This window comes from Pithys albifrons, chromosome 3 (assembly GCF_047495875.1).
Source record: "Pithys albifrons albifrons isolate INPA30051 chromosome 3, PitAlb_v1, whole genome shotgun sequence".
NCBI lineage: Eukaryota > Metazoa > Chordata > Aves > Passeriformes > Thamnophilidae > Pithys > Pithys albifrons.
The window spans coordinates 73,004-93,157 of NC_092460.1; the positions used below are offsets into that span (position 1 = coordinate 73,004).

General features: G+C 55.4%; 1 protein-coding gene and 3 long non-coding RNA genes across 4 annotated transcripts; 1 reads left to right on the forward strand and 3 right to left on the reverse strand.

The window, feature by feature from the left end:
• Positions 1-351: 351 nt before the first annotated feature.
• LOC139669221 (uncharacterized) lies at positions 352-3,085 on the reverse strand. Its single transcript, XR_011697204.1, has 3 exons — positions 2,794-3,085; positions 2,577-2,641; positions 352-2,410 (listed from the first exon to the last, which is right to left on the reverse strand). It is a non-coding gene; the product is annotated as an uncharacterized lncRNA (long non-coding RNA).
• A 905-nt stretch (positions 3,086-3,990) lies between these two features.
• Positions 3,991-4,769, reverse strand: LOC139669222 (uncharacterized). The gene is made up of 3 exons (XR_011697205.1): positions 4,732-4,769; positions 4,515-4,579; positions 3,991-4,348 (listed from the first exon to the last, which is right to left on the reverse strand). It is a non-coding gene; the product is annotated as an uncharacterized lncRNA (long non-coding RNA).
• A 1,187-nt stretch (positions 4,770-5,956) lies between these two features.
• On the reverse strand, positions 5,957-6,994 carry LOC139669223 (uncharacterized). Its single transcript, XR_011697206.1, has 3 exons — positions 6,673-6,994; positions 6,456-6,520; positions 5,957-6,289 (listed from the first exon to the last, which is right to left on the reverse strand). It is a non-coding gene; the product is annotated as an uncharacterized lncRNA (long non-coding RNA).
• A 2,511-nt stretch (positions 6,995-9,505) lies between these two features.
• Positions 9,506-14,625, forward strand: LOC139669191 (uncharacterized). The gene is made up of 5 exons (XM_071549638.1): positions 9,506-9,683; positions 10,285-10,688; positions 11,329-11,426; positions 11,637-11,722; positions 13,981-14,625. The coding sequence occupies exons 1-5, from the start codon at positions 9,506-9,508 to the stop codon at positions 14,361-14,363; spliced, it is 1,149 nt and encodes a 382-aa protein (XP_071405739.1). The 3' UTR covers positions 14,364-14,625.
• Positions 14,626-20,154: the final 5,529 nt, after the last annotated feature.

Below are 20,154 nucleotides of genomic sequence, written 5' to 3' on the forward strand. Positions count from 1 at the left end.
GCTTCCCGAGTTGCAGCCCCAACAACTCCTTCACCAGATGAGTTTATTGAAACAACTTTTCAGAGCAGGCATTTCTGAGCGTACTCCATCAATCCCAAGAGTTCAGAAAAAACACTGTCCGCTGTCCAAAGGAACTGTGCATGTTACAAAGGGGATGTTTTTACATCCTCATTTATACCACCCCACAAACATAAATGGCATTCCTTATGCAAATTGCTATAACTACCCTAAAAAAAGTAGGGCACACGTGGAAACAGCTCTTTACCCGAGGCTGCTACAGCTGCCCCATGCCTTGGACCCCAAGATCGAGTCACTAGTGTAAAGATGAACGAATCAACAGATTTTCTACAGTTTTCTTCTTTATTGACCTTGAAATTCTATGCTTTTTTGAAAACAATATTCTTACACGGTATTTAGTGGAGAGTGCAGCCTTTGACTATTTACTACAATATAAATGCTTCAAGATTCTTTTCGCCCTCATTGTTCTTGACATCTGTAGCCACGCTAATGTAAGGCATGACAGCAGAAAACCAACCAAAAAAACCTCAAAAAAGAACCCAGCAGAAAACCCTCTAAACCAAATCCCTACACAGAGTGGATTTAATCAACTAACAAAAGAAAAGAAGATCCAGAGTTCAGGGGGAAACCATTACTAGAAAATCGCAGGTATTTGGAAATTAGGAAGTGCTGCCATGAACACGTGCACCATCAGCACACGTTGTCATTGTAAAGAATTCAGCATTGAGTTTGGAGTTCCCTTTTGAAAAACAGTCTCCTGAGTTGATATTCTGAACGCAAACCACTTTTTACCTGCTCCACTTGGAGTGCAGCCCAGCTGCTTCTTAAAGGTCAGGTTCCATTCCAATGTGCGTACTCTTGAGCTCACAAAATTTTCACACAGTTGAATGTTTTACCAGTCCTTTGGAGCGAGATGATCATTTTATTGTCAAAATAAGTAACCTTGATGAAAGCCAATTGCAACAGTACATCTTTATACCCAGTGTGAAAGCAACGTGATGTTATAAATAATTGCATACAATGTATTACACAGAAGAAGTTATACACATTCCAGGTAACCATGGAGCAATTGACAGCAGTAGAGGACTACTGAGCATGGGCAAAAAGTATTTTTCAGAACAGGATTTGTGGAAACTTAAAGGAAAAAGTAGCCTCTGGAAAGATGACAATCTTTGCATAACATTTTTGTTTTAAATGAAGTCAATGATTTTTATTTTTCAGATGCTCCTTATAAGAACACAATTTCTATTTAAACAAACAAAGGCTCTAAACTTAAGACACTCTACATATGTACATAATTTACACATCAGGAATGGTTTTCTTATTTGCTTGAGTCTCTCAGTGCTCCACTTCTTCTCTGCAGAGCACAGCTGCACTCTGCCAGCCCCAGAGACCCGGGGACCGCCAGGAACTTACAGTGTCCTAGAGAAACCCCCAAGAAGCCCCAACATCCTCAGGGACCCAGTGACACAGAACAGGAGTCCAAGAGAAACCAAGGGACCAAGGCTACAGGTGGGCCACCGAGAGGCTTTGCTGCCTCCTCGGAAAGAAGGGCTGAGGCTAGCCTCTGCTCTCTGGCCAGCCTCGAAGCCCCTCCACAAGCCAGGCCAAGTCTGAGAGCATTGCCTTCTGCTGCTGTGCAGTACGGATGGCACCCCACAGCTTGCTACACAGAGCCCCTCTTTCCCTCCTGGGAAGCCTAAGCTACGCTACCTGCTTTTCTAGGGGGACCAAGGGACACGCTCGCTCTCTCACTCACACCGACAAAGACAAGACAGAGACACAAAGGGGCAACGTCCCAGGAGAGGGAGCAAGCTCTGAGCAGCAACCTGTGGCGAGCCATTCCTGACGCCCAGCAGCGGGAGAACACGGCCTCAGACTCGCGCTGGCCTGCCCAGACACCTCAAGCGCCTGACTACGCAGGGCGGCTTCAAAGCTGGACAATGAACACAGGCTGTGACATGCCCAGGCTACAGGGGGGTCACCGTGGCCAGCAGCCGCCACCAGGCTCAAGGTGCCAAGGCAAAGAAAAAAAAGCCCTGCTGCTTACACGGTGGGCTGCGGTCCGGAGAACTGCATTCGCCTATCAGGTGAGGCCAAGCGGACTCTCACCCTCCTTCCAAGGTCGCCCCCTCTCTACGGGCAGCCAAAGGAGAACCGTGGCAAAAGGCCAATAACACCGTACCCCGTTTACATGGAGAGTTGCCCAGCAAAAAGCCAACCAGAAGGTGCCCACCGCACTCCTACGTGTATGCCTGTCTCGGTGATGGCCGGGAGAGTTTGCCAGAAGAGCATTTCTTCTGCTCCCTCTTGACCTCGACGCTGCTGATCCTCTTCTGAACTCTTTTGCCTCGCCGTCCCGCGCTCCTGGCTCTGCTTTCTTCTCGGATGGCTTCCGTCAAGCAAAGAGAATAACACAGTTGAGTCCGAGAAGCTCCAACTCCTTCAAGTCAGTGAAACGGGCACCCAGAGCGAGCTCCCCAAGCCACCATCACCTGCCCACTCCCACCACACCCCCCCACGGCTCCACACAACGCTCCAACTTCCACTGGTGCCACCTCCGCGTTTTCCCACGTCAGCACTGCCGTCCGCACGATGCCGCCGCTCTCTTCTCCCATGGTTTCTGCAAAGGAAGGAGGACACAGGCAGGTGTGAGAAACACCAGCTCCTCCGTAGGAAGTAAACCGGGACCCTACATCCCCAGAGGGAGACCTCCAAGTCACTCCAAACCCACCCACAGAGCCCCCCACTGACACAAACCTCTCCAAACCTCACCTTGAGTGGTCACGGCGACGCCCCGTCTGCTGCTGGGAGCCAGGCCCTCTGGGCAAAGGAAGCTGGGCATACAAAGCACTGGCCAACGAGGCTTCACCTCTGACTACAGAGGGCTCGAGACGCTGCTAGTCTGCAAAGTGCCCGGGACTCCAGGGCACTGGCCCAGACTTACGGGCGGCCCTGGGCCCAAAGGCCTGCGGAGGCTCCTTCTCTCCGCCTCGAGGGCACCCAGACCCGCTCCCCGCTAACGGGGCGGTCGCCCCGCACAGCCTGCCAGCTGAGGGAGCACCGAGGCTCCCAGACCCGCACCCCGATTACGGGCAGGTGCACACCCAGGGAGCCACAGGACTCGGCTTCCCCCTGCACTAATAGCAATAAGATTCCAGTACCAGGAAAAACAGCTAACGGCCTAAGGCCTGGGGGCCTTCCTTCACGGACAGGGAGCTGCACACCTCCCGGCCCTGGACCTCGGAACGGCCAGGGCCAGGAATACCCACCTGATTACAGGGGCTCCCTCCAACCGCCCGCCGAGCACTGGGGTCGTACAAAGCCCCGCTTACAAGGCTGCCCCTTCTAGGCTCGGCACCCCCAACAATGCCCTCCACGGCCTAAGGTCGCGAGGACAGGGCCCCAGCCCTGAAGGCAGGGCGGGCACATGCTGGCACATCACCAGCAGCACTGGCACAGACCCAGGCCCTGGCTACAGGCGGGTCACCGAGAGGCTTTGCTGCCTCAACGGAAAGAAGGGCCGAGGCTGGGCCGTGTCTCCGTCTGTGGGTTTTGAGGGCACGCCCCGGTTGTTGCACACAGCCCCTCTTTCCCTCCTGGGAAGCCTAAGCTACGCTACCTGCTTTTCTAGGGGGACCAAGGGACACGCTCGCTCTCTCACTCACACCGACAAAGACAAGACAGAGACACAAAGGGGCAGCGTCCCAGGAGAGGGAGCAAGCTCTGAGCAGCAACCTGCGGCGAGCCGTCCCTACCTCCCACAAGCAGGAGACAACGGCCTCAGACTCGCCCTGGCCTGCACAGAGGCCTCAAGGGCCTGACTACGCTCAAGGGCTTCCCGGCTGGCCAAAGAACAGCGGCTGTGACGCGGCCCAGCTACAGGGGGTCACAGTGGCCAGCAGCCGTCAGCAGGCACAAAGGAGCCAAGGCAAAAAAAAAAGCCCTGCCCTGTTTACAGGGTGGGCTGGGGTCGGGAGACCTGCATTCTCCTATCGGGTGTGGCCAAGGGGACTCTCCCTCTTCCTTACAGGGTTGTCCCCCTCTTTCTGGGCAGCCAAAGGAGAACCGTGGCAAAAGGCCAACACTACCAAAGGAAAGACCCAGCCCTGTTTACGGGGGGGGGGGTCACCCAGCGCAAAGCCAGCGGGGGCACCGTGAAGGTGCCCGACGCACTCCTACGTGTATGCCTGACCCCGTGATGGCAAAGAGGTTCATTTGCCCAGAAGGCCTTTCTTGTGCTCCCTCTTGACCTCGACGCTGCTGATCCTCTTCTGAACTCTTTTGCCTCGCCGTCCCACGCTCCTGGCTCTGCTTTCTTCTCGGATGGCTTCCGTCAAGCAAAGAGAATAACACAGTTGAGTCCGAGAAGCTCCAACTCCTTCAAGTCAGTGAAACGGGCACCCAGAGCGAGCTCCCCAAGCCACCACCACCTGCCCGCTCCCACCACACCCCCCTACGGCTCCACACAACGCTCCAACTTCCACTGGTGCCACCTCCGCGTTTTCCCACATCAGCACTGCCGTCCGCACAATGCCGCCGCTCTCTTCTCCCATGGTTTCTGCAAAGGAAGGAGGACACAGGCAGGTGTGAGAAACACCAGCTCCTCCGTAGGAAGTAAACCGGGACCCTACATCTCCAGAGGGAGACCTCCAAGTCACTCCAAACCCACCCACAGAGCCCCCCACTGACACAAACCTCTCCAAACCTCACCTTGAGTGGTCACAGCGACGCCCCGTCTGCTGCTGGGAGCCAGGCCCTCTGGGCAAAGGAAGCTGGGCATACAAAGCACTGGCCAACGAGGCTGCACCTCTGACTACAGAGGGCTCGAGACTCTGCTAGTCTGCAAAGTGCCCAGGACTCCAGGGCACTGGCCCAGACTTACGGGCGGCCCTGGGCCCAAAGGCCTGCGGAGGCTCCTTCTCTCCGCCTCGAGGGCACCCAGACCCGCTCCCCGCTAACGGGGCGGTCGCCCCGCACAGCCTGCCAGCTGAGGGAGCACCGAGGCTGCCAGACCCGCACCCCGATTACGGTCGGGTGCACACCCAGGGAGCCACAGGACTCTGCTTCCCCCTGCACTAATAGCAATAAGATTCCAGTACCAGGAAAAACAGCTAACGGCCTAAGGCCTGGGGGCCTTCCTCCACGGACAGGGAGCTGCACACCTCCCGGCCCTGGACCTCGGAACGGCCAGGGCCAGGAATACCCACCTGATTACAGGGACTCCCTTCAACCGCCCGCCGAGCACTGGGGTCGTACAAAGCCCCGCTTACAAGGCTGCCCCTTCTAGGCTCAGCACCCCCAACAAAGCCCTCCACGGCCTAAGGTCGCGAGGACAGGGCCCCAGCCCTGAAGACAGGGCGGGCACATGCTGGCACATCACCAGCAGCACTGGCACAGACCCAGGCCCTGGCTACAGGCGGGTCACCGAGAGGCTTTGCTGCCTCAACGGAAAGAAGGGCCGAGGCTGGGCCGTGTCTCCGGCTGTGGGTTTTGAGGGCACGCCCCGGTTGTTGCACACAGCCCCTCTTTCCCTCCTGGGAAGCCTAAGCTACGCTACTTGCTTTTCTAGGGGGACCAAGGGACACGCTCGCTCTCTCACTCACACCGACAAAGACAAGACAGAGACACAAAGGGGCAACGTCCCAGGAGAGGGAGCAAGCTCTGAGCAGCAACCTGCGGCGAGCCATCCCTACCGCCCACAAGCAGGAGACAACGGCCTCAGACTCGCCCTGGCCTGCACAGAGGCCTCAAGGGCCTGACTACACTGAAGGGCTTCCCGGCTGGCCAAAGAACAGCGGCTGTGACGCGGCCCAGCTACAGGGGGTCACAGTGGCCAGCAGCCGTCAGCAGGCACAAAGGAGCCAAGGCAAAAAAAAAAGCCCTGCCCTGTTTACAGGGTGGGCAGGGGTCGGGTGACCTGCATTCTCCTATCGGGTGTGGCCAAGGGGACTCTCCCTCTTCCTTACAGGGTTGTCCCCCTCTTTCTGGGCAGCCAAAGGAGAACCGTGGCAAAAGGCCAACACTACCAAAGGAAAGACCCAGCCCTGTTTACGGGGGGGGGGGGGGTCACCCAGCGCAAAGCCAGCGGGGGCACCGTGAAGGTGCCCGACGCACTCCTACGTGTATGCCTGACCCCGTGATGGCAAAGAGGTTCATTTGCCCAGAAGGCCTTTCTTGTGCTCCCTCTTGACCTCGACGCTGCTGATCCTCTTCTGAACTCTTTTGCCTCGCCGTCCCGCGCTCCTGGCTCTGCTTTCTTCTCGGATGGCTTCCGTCAAGCAAAGAGAATAACACAGTTGAGTCCGAGAAGCTCCAACTCCTTCAAGTCAGTGAAACGGGCACCCAGAGCGAGCTCCCCAAGCCACCATCACCTGCCCGCTCCCACCACACCCCCCCACGGCTCCACACAACGCTCCAACTTCCACTGGTGCCACCTCCGCGTTTTCCCACGTCAGCACTGCCGTCCGCACGATGCCGCCGCTCTCTTCTCCCATGGTTTCTGCAAAGGAAGGAGGACACAGGCAGGTGTGAGAAACACCAGCTCCTCCGTAGGAAGTAAACCGGGACCCTACATCCCCAGAGGGAGACCTCCAAGTCACTCCAAACCCACCCACAGAGCCCCCCACTGACACAAACCTCTCCAAACCTCACCTTGAGTGGTCACGGCGACGCCCTGTCTGCTGCTGGGAGCCAGGCCCTCTGGGCAAAGGAAGCTGGGCATACAAAGCACTGGCCAACGAGGCTGCACCTCTGACTACAGAGGGCTCGAGACGCTGCTAGTCTGCAAAGTGCCCGGGACTCCAGGGCACTGGCCCAGACTTACGGGCGGCCCTGGGTCCAAAGGCCTGCGGAGGCTCCTTCTCTCCGCCTCGGGGGAACCCAGACACCCTCCCCCCTAACGGTGCTCCGTTGGCTGCCCGAAGAGAGAGGGCAACCCTGGAAAGAGGGTGAGACTCCCATTCTTCACCCCCGATGGGAAATGGAGCTCTCCCAACCCCAGCCCACCCTGAAAACAGGGCACGGCTTTCTTTATTGCCTTGCCACCTTTTGTGGCTGCTGGCGCCTGTCGTCCACTGTGACGCCCTGTAGCTGGGCCATGTCATGTGCTCTGCTCGTTGGCAGCTGTGAAGCCCCTCCACATTGCCAGGCCCTCGTGGCCTCTGCACAAGCCAGGCCGTGTCTAAGGCGGCCACCTGCTGCTGTGCAGTACGGATGGCACCCCACAGCTTCCTACAAAGAGCCCCTCTTTCCCTCCTGGGAAGCCTAAGCTACGCTACCTGCTTTTCTAGGGGGACCAAGGGACACGCTCGCTCTCTCACTCACACCGACAAAGACAAGACAGAAACACAAAGGGGCAACGTCCCAGGAGAGGGAGCAAGCTCTGAGCAGCAACCTGCGGCGAGCCATTCCTGACGCCCAGCAGCGGGAGAACACGGCCTCAGACTTGCCCTGGCCTGCCCAGACACTTCAAGCCCCTGACTACGCAGGGCGGCTTCAAGGCTGGACAACGAACACAGGCTGTGACATGCCCAGGCTACAGGGGGGTCACCGTGGCCAGCAGCCGCCACCAGGCACTAAGGCACCAAGGGAAACAAAGAAGCCCTGCTCCGCTGACACGGTGGCCTGCGGTCAGGATACCTCCATTTGCCCCTGGGATGTGGAGAAGGGCTCTCTCACTCTCCTTACAGTGTTTCCCGCTCTCCCTGGGCAGCCAAAGGAGAACCGTGGCAAAAGGCTAAAAACACCAAAGGAAAGACCCAGCCCTGTTTACGGGGGGGTCGCCCAGTGAAAGCCAGCGGGGCACCCTGAAGGTTCCTGCTGCACTTCAACATGTGTGTCTGTCCCGATGACGGCAGGGACAGTTGTTTGCCCAGAAGGCCTGTCTTGTGCTCCCTCTTGACCTCGATGCTGCTGATCCTCCTCTGCACTCTTTCCTCGATGTCCATCTCCATCTGTTTCTCGACAGCTTCTGCAAGATAAAGAGAAGAGGGTTAGCCCTGAGGTCCCTCTATTAACCTCTACTCCTGTACAAGGACTTAAGTCTTGGAGCAGTACTTGTTTTCATTATATATTGTCTCCTGAACCCACACCAAAATTTTAATGTGATTCATCCTCTTTTCTTTTGTTTTCCTCCCTTTTCAGCCTTCTAACCCGTTTGCTGCTTGAAAAATCTGTGGCTGGACTCGGCATGAAGTACTTATTACCATTCTTTTTCTCTTCTTACAGGAAAATTACGTCCAAGATCCTTTGTTAAACTTTGACTCCATGATTGGAAAGAACGTAAAACAGTATTCCTAATTTATGGAGTCATTCCCTAGGATGGTGAATTTTCTTTTCAGAAAAATCTGTCTCCTTCACCCCATCAGCAAGTTTAGTTTCTACAACTAAAAGAACTGCACACATCCAGAATGCTAGTTTAGCACAGCCTGCTTAAATGTCCATTCTTTCTCCTACCTAAATTGTCTTGCCAACTTGCAGATGCCTGCTATGAAAATGCTACCAATGTCTTCCCTGAAGTACTTCTGATTTTGTCTTTAAATAGGATGGCCCCACGCTTATATCCCTCCAAGATGTTTATTCTGTCCCTAATAGTTATGCCAGATTGCTCTGAAAAATGTTTATTTTGTCCCCCATAGGCACCCTCTTTTTTTGCTTTTCCCTCAGAATTGTCACGAAACACCCTGCTGCGCTCTGATGCTGTCGTCCAACACTCCCTAGTCTCTAACAACCCAAAATTAGCCCCAGGGCGACTCTACAAGCTTTTATCGGAGCTTTTCAAAGCACCTTTCGCCTGCCCTGCCTCAGGGCTGAGGGGAGCGGCGGGGAAAGGGCACAGCTACGGCACGGCCGAGCCTCCCCCACCGCCCTCACGGCACCTGTCGCTGTCCGTGTAGCCCTCACAGCCCCCCAGGAGCATGGGGGACACCCCTTCTCCCTCCCGGAGCGGCGGGGACCCGCCTGTGCCTCCCGGAGCGGCGGGCGGGACCCGCCTCTGCCCCCCGCCCCTGCCCCGAGCGGCGGGAGGGGTGGGGGCGGGAATCCGCGGCTCCCTCACGCACTCACCGGGGACGACTCTTAACACTTTACCTCGCCTTTTCCCCTCAAAACATGTCCCAGCTCTGCCCCCACGGTTCCCTTGGCTTTACATCGCTTTGAGGCTGTGCCATACCTGACCTCTCCCCTCAGTAACGCCACAGACACCTCACTGCTCTCCGACACGACCGCTCTGCGCCCCGTGCCCCCCGCATCGGCGTAAAATGGCGCCTCGCCTCTCCTTTCCTTGAGCCCCTCACGGTGGGCGGGGCAGCGCAGCTGAGGGGAGGGGCGGGAAAAGCCCCTGCTGGAGAGGCGGGAAATACGTGACGGGGGGGGGGGGGGGGCAGGATCCCGTGCCAGGAGGCGGAACGTACGTGCGAGAGAAGCGGCGCGGCCGTGACAGACCCACCCTGGCTGACCCAGTCCGGCTGGTGCCGCCCCTCAGACCATGGCGGGACCAGCAGAGCCCTCCAGGGCTGCTGCCCCCTCCGCGGCGACACGCGGGGCACCACGCAGGGTGCTGGAGTGCGCTGCAGTTCCCGGCCGTGTCCGCCAGGCGGCGTCGGCGAGGGAGAGGGGGCGGCCGAGGGCGGGATTCGAACCGGCGCTTCGGCAGAGGGAGCTCGGTCGCTACTGCGCACGCGCGGAGTACAGAGCGCCGTCGCTACTGCGCACGCGCGGAGTACGGAACTTCGTCGCTACTGCGCACGCGCGGAGTACAAGTCGCAGTCGCTACTGCGCACGCGCGGAGTACAGGCCGCAGTCGCTACTGCGCACGCGCCGAGTACAGAGCGCCGTCGCTACTGCGCACGCGCGGAGTACGGAACGTCGTCGCTACTGCGCACGCGCGGAGTACAGGTCGCAGTCGCTACTGCGCACGCGCGGAGTACAGGCCGCAGTCGCTACTGCGCACGCGCGGAGTACAGAGCGCCGTCGCTACTGCGCACGCGCGGAGTACGGAACTTCGTCGCTACTGCGCACGCGCGGAGTACAGGTCGCAGTCGCTACTGCGCATGCGCGGAGTACAGGCCGCAGTCGCTACTGCGCACGCGCGGAGTACGGAACTTTGTCCCTACTGCGCACGCGCGGAGTACGGAACTTTGTCGCTACTGCGCACGCGCGGAGTACAGAGCGCCGTCACTACTGCGCACGCGCGGAGTACAGCGCGCTGTCGCTACTGCGCATGCGCGGAGTACAGCGCGCTGTCGCTACTGCGCACGCGCGGAGTACGGCGCTTCGTCGCTACTGCGCACGCGCGGAGTACGGCGCTTCGTCGCTACTGCGCACGCGCGGAGTACCGAGCGGTGTCGCTACTGCGCATGCGCGGAGTACGGAACTTTGTCGCTACTGCGCACGCGCGGAGTACAGCGCGCTTCGTCGCTACTGCGCACGCGCGGAGTACCCAGCGCCGTCGCTACTGCGCAGGCGCGGAGTACGAAGCGCTGTCGGCAGTGCTGCGTCTCCTCCTCGATGCCACATCCCGTGTTCGTTCATGGCGCTGTTTTCCCGCACCTGCCGCAGCCGGTGCCGCGGGAGCGCGCGGGGAACATCCCGCCGCCGGTGCGGCTGCTGCAGAGGCGTTCCTGGAGCGCGGCGCCGGCACCATCGCCCGCAGCGCCGCCGCCAAGATCGTGAGTGCCGGGGCCGCGGGGCAGGGGCTGGGCTGGGCTGGGCCTCAGTGGCACTCCATGCACGGACAAATACTCTGCATGCAGCTCGGTGGGTGCTTTCCCGTCCTGGGGGTGAGGTGAATCCTGGGCTCCTGTGCTTTTGTCAGCCGAGATGGAAAATTCCTGCACTTGGTTTTGGCAAGTGGCAGTTTCCCAGAATTTTCTTGCCTTGTTTGCTTCCTGTGGAACATGCGGACCAGCAGAACTCTCAGGGCTTGTGTTCAGAACAGGCTTGAGGAGAGTGAGTGAGTGGAGTGAGTGAGTGGAGTGAGTGAGGGAGTGAGGGAGTGAGTGAGTGGACGGAGTGAGGGAGTGAGTGGAGTGGGTGAGTGAGTGAGGGAGTGAGGGAGTGAATGAGTGAGTGGAGTGAGTGGAGTGAGGGAGTGAGTGAGTGAGGGAGTGAGTGTAGTGAGTGGAGTGAGTGAGTGAGTGAGAAGGAGCCACAACGTGTCTTCCTTGTCCTGCACTGCAGGATCAGAATCCTGGTTTAGGTTAGGGATGCTTTTGCACTGGTGTGTGTCTTCGATGGTCAGAGCCAACTTTCTGCTGGGCCACTTAGGAAGAACAGTTGCCTAGAGCTTCATGTTTGCTTTCCTTGCAGCCTGGAGTGTTGGGGGGATTCCTGAAGCTGATTGCCTTGAAAGCCAGTGGTCCCCAAGGCTTTGACCTGCTAAACAGCATCATGGAGCATATGCCCCCGTGAGTATGAGCTCAAATTGCATTCAAAACTGACTTCTGTGGGCTTTGGTTCTGCAGTGTGCAGTCATGCCAAAGGTTAACACTTCAGGAGCAAAAATGTCACATTTATCAGTTAAAGAGATGGGAACAACTTTATCTGTGTTTTCTGTAAAGTGACAGCACCATTCAAAGCCCACTGTGAACTGAATAACTGTTCTTTTAAATTTCCAGTGAATCAGTTGACTGGTACAGGAAACAGGTCTTCATTCTGCTATTCCAAAGACTTCCAAGTTCCAAACCAACAAAACTTATCAAAAGTAAGTTCCTTGCTCTGAAAAGCTCCAGTGTGACACGAGTGGTTCAGAGTGTGCAGTTGCACAGATCAGGCATCCTGTACATGGGTGGGACTCTGGTGGCTCCAGGGACTTGCTCCAAAATGCTCTGGAGTCAAGGGGGCATAAAGGGCAGTGGCCACAGCAGGTGACACTCCATGAAAACTGAGGGAATGGAACTAAAGGACTTGTGTAGTTCTCCTCCTTTCCTGGTGTGTGTGATGTCGTTACTTGTCTGAAAGTGTCTCCATTTAATCTCCAGCTAATAGCAACACACTTGCCCTGTCACACAGCACAGCCATTCTGACCACTGCTCTCTGCAGTTTGTGTTCATGCTGGGAAACATTCCATGCTTTTGTGTCATTTTGGCCTTCATGGGAATAAAGTTCTGAGGAAGGGTTTACGTTCCTCTGTCAAAGCTGTGACACATTGTTGAAATCATCCCCAGGCAGATGGCCATGCTGATGAAATTCGTGATGTTATCTCTACACAGATCACACAAGGTCTGTTATTAATCCTTTAAAATCTGCTTGATGCCTCCTGTAGAGGAGCAAGAATTACAGGGTTCTTCCAATGGTGTTCCACCAACCAAATGGAAGTGGTGCTTCCAGCGTTCCACGTTTCAGTGTTGTGGTGCCGGAGAAGATGAGCAGTTTTTAGGCAAACTTTGGAGCAGCAACTTAATGCCCTTCAGTAAAAGGGAACATTTATGAAGGCTGCCCTTTCTGTTTCCTTCTTAGAATGCATTTTGCTGCTGACTCTAAAGCAATTCTCTTGTTTTCATCTGGAGTTTTACTTCATCCTTTTTCTCGTTGCTTTCTCCTCTTCATTAACCAGTATGGCACAGGAAATGGGGCATGAGCTCTGCAGGAAATACTTGGCAGCATACAGCCAAAGGGAGTGTGTTCTGTTGGCTTGGGTTGTATTTCAGGCTGCTGTGCAGTTTTTGCCTTTGAAGCAGGAAAGAGTTGTCTCTCTGGCTGAAATGGCAAAGGAGGTTTGGCGCTAATCTGACTGCCCGGGTGCCTCTCCTTTTGGGGTTCATTTCTGATTTTCTGCCCACAGTTCCTCACTGATAGTTCAAGTTACTGATCTCCTGAGCGGGTCATAAAAGGGAATCATTGCTGTCTCTGGTTTTTATCCTTTGTAACAAGTTTATATGTGTAAACATCTATGTAAGAGGGCAGCAATTGTTAAGAAACAAATTGTCTTGTGTTCTCTGTTTCCTGGTGCTTTGTGTGGTTTCTCCTTTTCTTTGGTCACCATAGGGTGATAAATCATTCTAAGACATTTTCTCTAAATGTCACACTAACAGGTTTGGAATGGTTTTGCAGAAAATGATGATTCCTGAAATCCAGAAAGAGTCTGGGACAAGTTGAAAAGCAGATCCGTGCTGTTGGCATCACCAAGACATTAACAGAATGTCCTCCCGTGATGGACACTGAGTACCCCAAGCTGTGGTAGGTGCCACACTTCTTCAGGGTCTGCTGGTGATGCTGTTGGAGGTCTGGAAAGTAGGAGCTTTCACCAGAATAGGCCCCTCCAATAAACTCCTTTGGCATTTCTTCAGGCCCACTGTTGTGGTGAGACTCAGCTTGAGGCTTTTCATACCTTTTCATCCTTCACTGCACAAAGGGAAGTGTGTTTTCAAAGCAAATGGCAGAGCTGGTTTGAGATGTGTTTGAGCCTGGATTTGGCTGAGTAGAGCTCCACTGAAGGGAATTAGGCTACTGTCAGCTTGCATTCCTTCTGGAAAGCTGGGCCCACTTTTGACTTGTAACTGTCATAGTCAGGAGGCCTGAGAATACTCACAACCTGACAGGCTGTAGTGTCTTAGCCTGAAAGTGGAATCTGGGGGAAAGCTCTGGAGATTGAAAGGCAGTCCAGCAGTCTGGGGGCTCAGGTAGCCCAAATTGAATGACAGTAACCGGATCCAGGACTAGAACTCTTTTTGAATGTACTTAGAGAAAAGCTGTAATCTGGAAAAGAATTGCTATTCTTGGGTTTGTATCACAGCAATTTGAGCTGCTAAAAAATGAGGGCATTGCTGATGCTGTTAATATGAGCAGCTGCATTGTGCCTGGAAAGGACCCAGACCCACAGTCCTAGTGCAGCTTCCCTGGGACAGGGACGGTGCCAGGAGTTAAGCAAGTCCCTGCAAAGGGGTTCCAGGTAATCTGAGCGTTCTTGTGAAGCACAGGCTGTCCTCACCTGTTCACTGTTCCCCTCCCCTCTCCCCCCAGGATTCCTTTGCTGCAGGCCCTCCCTCCTTGGCTTGTTTGAGCTGCCTGAGGATGACACGACCCCTGACAAGGAGCACTTCATTGACACAGAGGATACTCCAGGCTATCAGACTGCATTCTCCCAGCTGGCTTTTGCTGCGAAGGAAGAACATGATCCTGTGGGGCAAATGGTGAACAATCCCAGGATCCAGCTGGTTCACAGCGTGCCCAGGCAGGGTAGGTGGCTTGGGCTCTGCATCCCTGGGCTGCATTCAGCAGAGAAGAAATGCCTCTGTGAGAATGGTCTCTTGCTAAGGTTTGATAATCAGCAAAATGAAGTGTGTTGTAGGCAGAAGGCAAGATCTTGCTGTGTCTTCTTGTTCATTGGAACTTGGCTTTTGTAAGGTTTTCCTGGTAACCTCAGAAAGGCCTTATTTTTCACAGCACTTAGTTTAGCAATCAGCTCAAATATATGCTATTTAAAAGATGAAGATTTATCCCCTTGATGGCCTATAACTAATGGTTGTCTCCTGTTCAGTTGCATGGACGTGGGAGATTCAGGCAGCTCATATAAAATTAGACATTTTGAGTGCACAGCTAACTCTTACCCCAGATAGTGTTTGTTTTGTTCAAGATTTGGGTAAGTAAAGATTGTCTGAGAGATGAGCTGTTTCACCCTCAATAACTGCTGCTCTCAGAGTGTCTGAGCTTGTGCCCTGTGCATGAAGAGCCATGGCAGTGGCTGAGTGTCCCTGAGCCCTCTGCTGTGTCTGTGCTGCAGGTTCTGTGCATGCTGAGTGTCCCTGAGCCCTCTGCTGTGTCTGTGCTGCAGGTTCTGTGCATGCTGAGTGTCCCTGAGCCCTCTGCTGTGTCTGTGCTGCTCTGTCTGTGCCTGCTGAGTGTCCCTGAGCCCTCAGCTGTGCCTGTGCTGCAGGTTCTGTGCCTGCTGAGTGTCCCTGAGCCCTCAGCTGTGTCTGTGCTGCAGGTTCTGTGCCTGCAAACTCTCCAAAAAAGGAGAAAAATTAATGTAAGTACAAAAAAATCAATTTAAAAAATCAAAATTTAAAAAGATAAAGCTAACAAGTGTGACAAAAGAGCAACCAAAAATGACATAAAATAAAAAATAAAATAAGAGCTTTCGCTATTGGGCGACGGTGGGAGTGGAAGGCGCGTCTGCAGAGAAAGAGCCGCTCCCCGGCCCGTGCAGCGCCTTCGCCGCTCGGGTCCCGGCGGGCATTCGTGGTGGTGGGGGCTGGACTGCGGTGCAGTTCCCGGCCGTGTCCGCCAGGCGGCGCCGGCGAGGCAGACGGGGGGCGGCCGAGGGCGGGATTCGAACCGGCGTTTGGGGAGAGAGAGCCGCGTCCCAGGCGGGCGCCTTGACCGCTCGGCCAGCGGGGCGGAGGCGTGGCCAGCAAGGCGGGGGCGTGCCCGCCCTGCACGGCCCGTAATGGTAAAAACGGAATAAAAGAAATAAAATTAAAAATAAAATTAAAAATTTGAGGAAACCGACATGAAAAAGGAATGAGTCCCGGAAGCGTCGGTGGAACTCAGAAGGCTTTGCGGCGCCTCGTTTTATTTTGCAGGCTTTGTAATATAAAAAATACAGGAAAGTATGCAAACCAAATCCATAAAAAAAAGGAAGTCCCGGTAGATCCCGGGGGCTGTTTGGCGTCTCTGGTGTTCCTTCTCTGTCCACGAGTGTCCCAGAAGGCTTCCGGGAGATGGTGGGAGTCCCTGGGGGGTCTCCTGGGGGCGTTGGGGGTCCTTGGGGGTTCCTGTAGGACCATGGAGGTACCTGGAAGTCTCGGAGTGGGACGGGGGCGGTGGGGCGGGGAGCGTTTTAAGTCCCTGGGAGAATCGTGGCGGTCCCCGGGAGGTACTCGGGGTCTCCAGTTCTCCCGGGGCAGCCAGAGTCCAGCTGTGTTCTGCAGAGAAGAAATGGAGAGCTGGGGGAGGCCCGAGCAACTTGCAATGTTAAGCTGCCCCGAGGGGCTCCTTGGCTGGGCCCGCCGCCCGCAGCCCCCTCGTTCCCCGGAGCGCCGGGCCAGGGCCGCGCCGCGGAGGCTTCGGGCCCGCTCGGGCCGCGTGTGGCGGGGGGGGCGGAGGGGCGGGGGTCGTGCCGGGAGCGAGCAGAGAGGGCAGAGCGGCGAAGCCGGAGGCGGCACAGCCCCCAGCTAGCTCTGCCTTCCCGCCGGCAGAACGGCACCCACCGGCGGGCGCGCCTGTCAGTCTCGTCGGATCCAGCCCTCTGCTCGCTCCCCCTCCCCGCCGGCGGCGCGGCACCCCACCGGGGGGACTCTTAGATTTTTCATGTAGTTTTCGTCATATTTTTTGAATGTTAAAGGGCGCGAAGCGCGGTTCCGACCCCCCGTGGCCGCGCCCATCCCGCACCGGCTGGACACGCCCCACCGTGACCACGCCCCCGCCCCGCTGGCCGAGCGGTCAAGGCGCCCGCCTGGGACGCGGCTCTCTCTCCCCAAACGCCGGTTCGAATCCCGCCCTCGGCCGCCCCCCGTCTGCCTCGCCGGCGCCGCCTGGCGGACACGACCGAGAACTGCAGCTCAGCCGAGCGCCTTCGTTCCCCCCCCCCCGCATGCCGCCCGGGGCCCGAGCGGGAAGTCGGTGGATCGACGGGCGCGGGGGGAACGGCGCTTTTTCTACAGCCGCGGCTTCCACTCCCGCCGTCGGCCACCAACAAAACCTCCTATTTGATTTATTATTTTATGTTATTTGTATTGGTTTCTTCGTTATCATTTTTAGGTTGATTTCGGCTCTTCTCACCTGGTCTCCAGGTTCCCCTGCCAAAACTCCCACAAGCAGTGCCAGTCAGGAGCCGCCCGGCCTTTACCTCCCCCACACAGACTGTTTGCTGCCAGCACCAGCAGCTTTTTGGGCTGACATGTGGAAAGTCGGCCGGCACCCACGGAATTGCCTTTGCTCCCTTCCTAAAGGAACAAAGCTTCCCGAGTTGCAGCCCCAACAACTCCTTCACCAGATGAGTTTATTGAAACAACTTTTCAGAGCAGGCATTTCTGAGCGTACTCCATCAATCCCAAGAGTTCAGAAAAAACACTGTCCGCTGTCCAAAGGAACTGTGAATGTTACAAGTGAAATGTTTTTACCATCCTCATTTAAACCATCACATGAGCATAAATGGCATTCCTTATGCAAATTGCTATAACTACCCTAAAAAAAGTAGGGCACACGTGGAAACAGCTCTTTACCCGAGGCTGCTACAGCTGCCCCATGCCTTGGACCCCAAGATCGAGTCACTAGTGTAAAGATGAACGAATCAACAGATTTTCTACAGTTTTCTTCTTTATTGACCTTGAAATTCTATGCTTTTTTGAAAACAATATTCTTACACGGTATTTAGTGGAGAGTGCAGCCTTTGACTATTTACGACAATATAAATGCTTCAAGATTCTTTTCGCCCTCATTGTTCTTGACATCTGTAGCCACGCTAATGTAAGGCATGACAGCAGAAAACCAACCAAAAAAACCTCAAAAAAGAACCCAGCAGAAAACCCTCTAAACCAAATCCCTACACAGAGTGGATTTAATCAACTAACAAAAGAAAAGAAGATCCAGAGTTCAGGGGGAAACCATTACTAGAAAATCGCAGGTATTTGGAAATTAGGAAGTGCTGCCATGAACACGTGCACCATCAGCACACGTTGTCATTGTAAAGAATTCAGCATTGAGTTTGGAGTTCCCTTTTGAAAAACAGTCTCCTGAGTTGATATTCTGAACGCAAACCACTTTTTACCTGCTCCACTTGGAGTGCAGCCCAGCTGCTTCTTAAAGGTCAGGTTCCATTCCAATGTGCGTACTCTTGAGCTCACAAAATTTTCACACAGTTGAATGTTTTACCAGTCCTTTGGAGCGAGATGATCATTTTATTGTCAAAATAAGTAACCTTGATGAAAGCCAATTGCAACAGTACATCTTTATACCCAGTGTGAAAGCAACGTGATGTTATAAATAATTGCATACAATGTATTACACAGAAGAAGTTATACACATTCCAGGTAACCATGGAGCAATTGACAGCAGTAGAGGACTACTGAGCATGGGCACAAAGTATTTTTCAGAACAGGATTTGTGGAAACTTAAAGGAAAAAGTAGCCTCTGGAAAGATGACAATCTTTGCATAACATTTTTGTTTTAAATGAAGTCAATGATTTTTATTTTTCAGATGCTCCTTATAAGAACACAATTTCTATTTAAACAAACAAAGGCTCTAAACTCAAGACACTCTACATATGTACATAATTTACACATCAGGAATGGTTTTCTTATTTGCTTGAGTCTCTCAGTGCTCCACTTCTTCTCTGCAGAGCACAGCTGCACTCTGCCAGCCCCAGAGACCCGGGGACCGCCAGGAACTTACAGTGTCCTAGAGAAACCCCCAAGAAGCCCCAACATCCTCAGGGACCCAGTGACACAGAACAGGAGTCCAAGAGAAACCAAGGGACCAAGGCTACAGGTGGGCCACCGAGAGGCTTTGCTGCCTCCTCGGAAAGAAGGGCTGAGGCTAGCCTCTGCTCTCTGGCCAGCCTCGAAGCCCCTCCACAAGCCAGGCCAAGTCTGAGAGCATTGCCTTCTGCTGCTGTGCAGTACGGATGGCACCCCACAGCTTGCTACACAGAGCCCCTCTTTCCCTCCTGGGAAGCCTAAGCTACGCTACCTGCTTTTCTAGGGGGACCAAGGGACACGCTCGCTCTCTCACTCACACCGACAAAGACAAGACAGAGACACAAAGGGGCAACGTCCCAGGAGAGGGAGCAAGCTCTGAGCAGCAACCTGTGGCGAGCCATTCCTGACGCCCAGCAGCGGGAGAACACGGCCTCAGACTCGCGCTGGCCTGCCCAGACACCTCAAGCGCCTGACTACGCAGGGCGGCTTCAAAGCTGGACAATGAACACAGGCTGTGACATGCCCAGGCTACAGGGGGGTCACCGTGGCCAGCAGCCGCCACCAGGCTCAAGGTGCCAAGGCAAAGAAAAAAAAGCCCTGCTGCTTACACGGTGGGCTGCGGTCCGGAGAACTGCATTCGCCTATCAGGTGAGGCCAAGCGGACTCTCACCCTCCTTCCAAGGTCGCCCCCTCTCTACGGGCAGCCAAAGGAGAACCGTGGCAAAAGGCCAATAACACCGTACCCCGTTTACATGGAGAGTTGCCCAGCAAAAAGCCAACCAGAAGGTGCCCACCGCACTCCTACGTGTATGCCTGTCTCGGTGATGGCCGGGAGAGTTTGCCAGAAGAGCATTTCTTCTGCTCCCTCTTGACCTCGACGCTGCTGATCCTCTTCTGAACTCTTTTGCCTCGCCGTCCCGCGCTCCTGGCTCTGCTTTCTTCTCGGATGGCTTCCGTCAAGCAAAGAGAATAACACAGTTGAGTCCGAGAAGCTCCAACTCCTTCAAGTCAGTGAAACGGGCACCCAGAGCGAGCTCCCCAAGCCACCATCACCTGCCCACTCCCACCACACCCCCCCACGGCTCCACACAACGCTCCAACTTCCACTGGTGCCACCTCCGCGTTTTCCCACGTCAGCACTGCCGTCCGCACGATGCCGCCGCTCTCTTCTGCCATGGTTTCTGCAAAGGAAGGAGGACACAGGCAGGTGTGAGAAACACCAGCTCCTCCGTAGGAAGTAAACCGGGACCCTACATCCCCAGAGGGAGACCTCCAAGTCACTCCAAACCCACCCACAGAGCCCCCCACTGACACAAACCTCTCCAAACCTCACCTTGAGTGGTCACGGCGACGCCCCGTCTGCTGCTGGGAGCCAGGCCCTCTGGGCAAAGGAAGCTGGGCATACAAAGCACTGGCCAACGAGGCTTCACCTCTGACTACAGAGGGCTCGAGACGCTGCTAGTCTGCAAAGTGCCCGGGACTCCAGGGCACTGGCCCAGACTTACGGGCGGCCCTGGGCCCAAAGGCCTGCGGAGGCTCCTTCTCTCCGCCTCGAGGGCACCCAGACCCGCTCCCCGCTAACGGGGCGGTCGCCCCGCACAGCCTGCCAGCTGAGGGAGCACCGAGGCTCCCAGACCCGCACCCCGATTACGGGCAGGTGCACACCCAGGGAGCCACAGGACTCGGCTTCCCCCTGCACTAATAGCAATAAGATTCCAGTACCAGGAAAAACAGCTAACGGCCTAAGGCCTGGGGGCCTTCCTTCACGGACAGGGA

What these genes read in the sequence shown, in the direction of transcription:
- LOC139669191 (XM_071549638.1), top strand. Translation starts at nt 9,506, where the DNA reads ATGGCGGGACCAGCAGAGCCCTCCAGGGCTGCTGCCCCCTCCGCGGCG. An exon ending in GCAGCGCCGCCGCCAAGATC is followed by an intron (nt 10,689 to 11,328) that starts GTGAGTGCCGGG and finishes CTTTCCTTGCAG; the next exon opens with CCTGGAGTGTTGGGGGGATT. An exon ending in ACCAACAAAACTTATCAAAA is followed by an intron (nt 11,723 to 13,980) that starts GTAAGTTCCTTG and finishes CTCTCCCCCCAG; the next exon opens with GATTCCTTTGCTGCAGGCCC.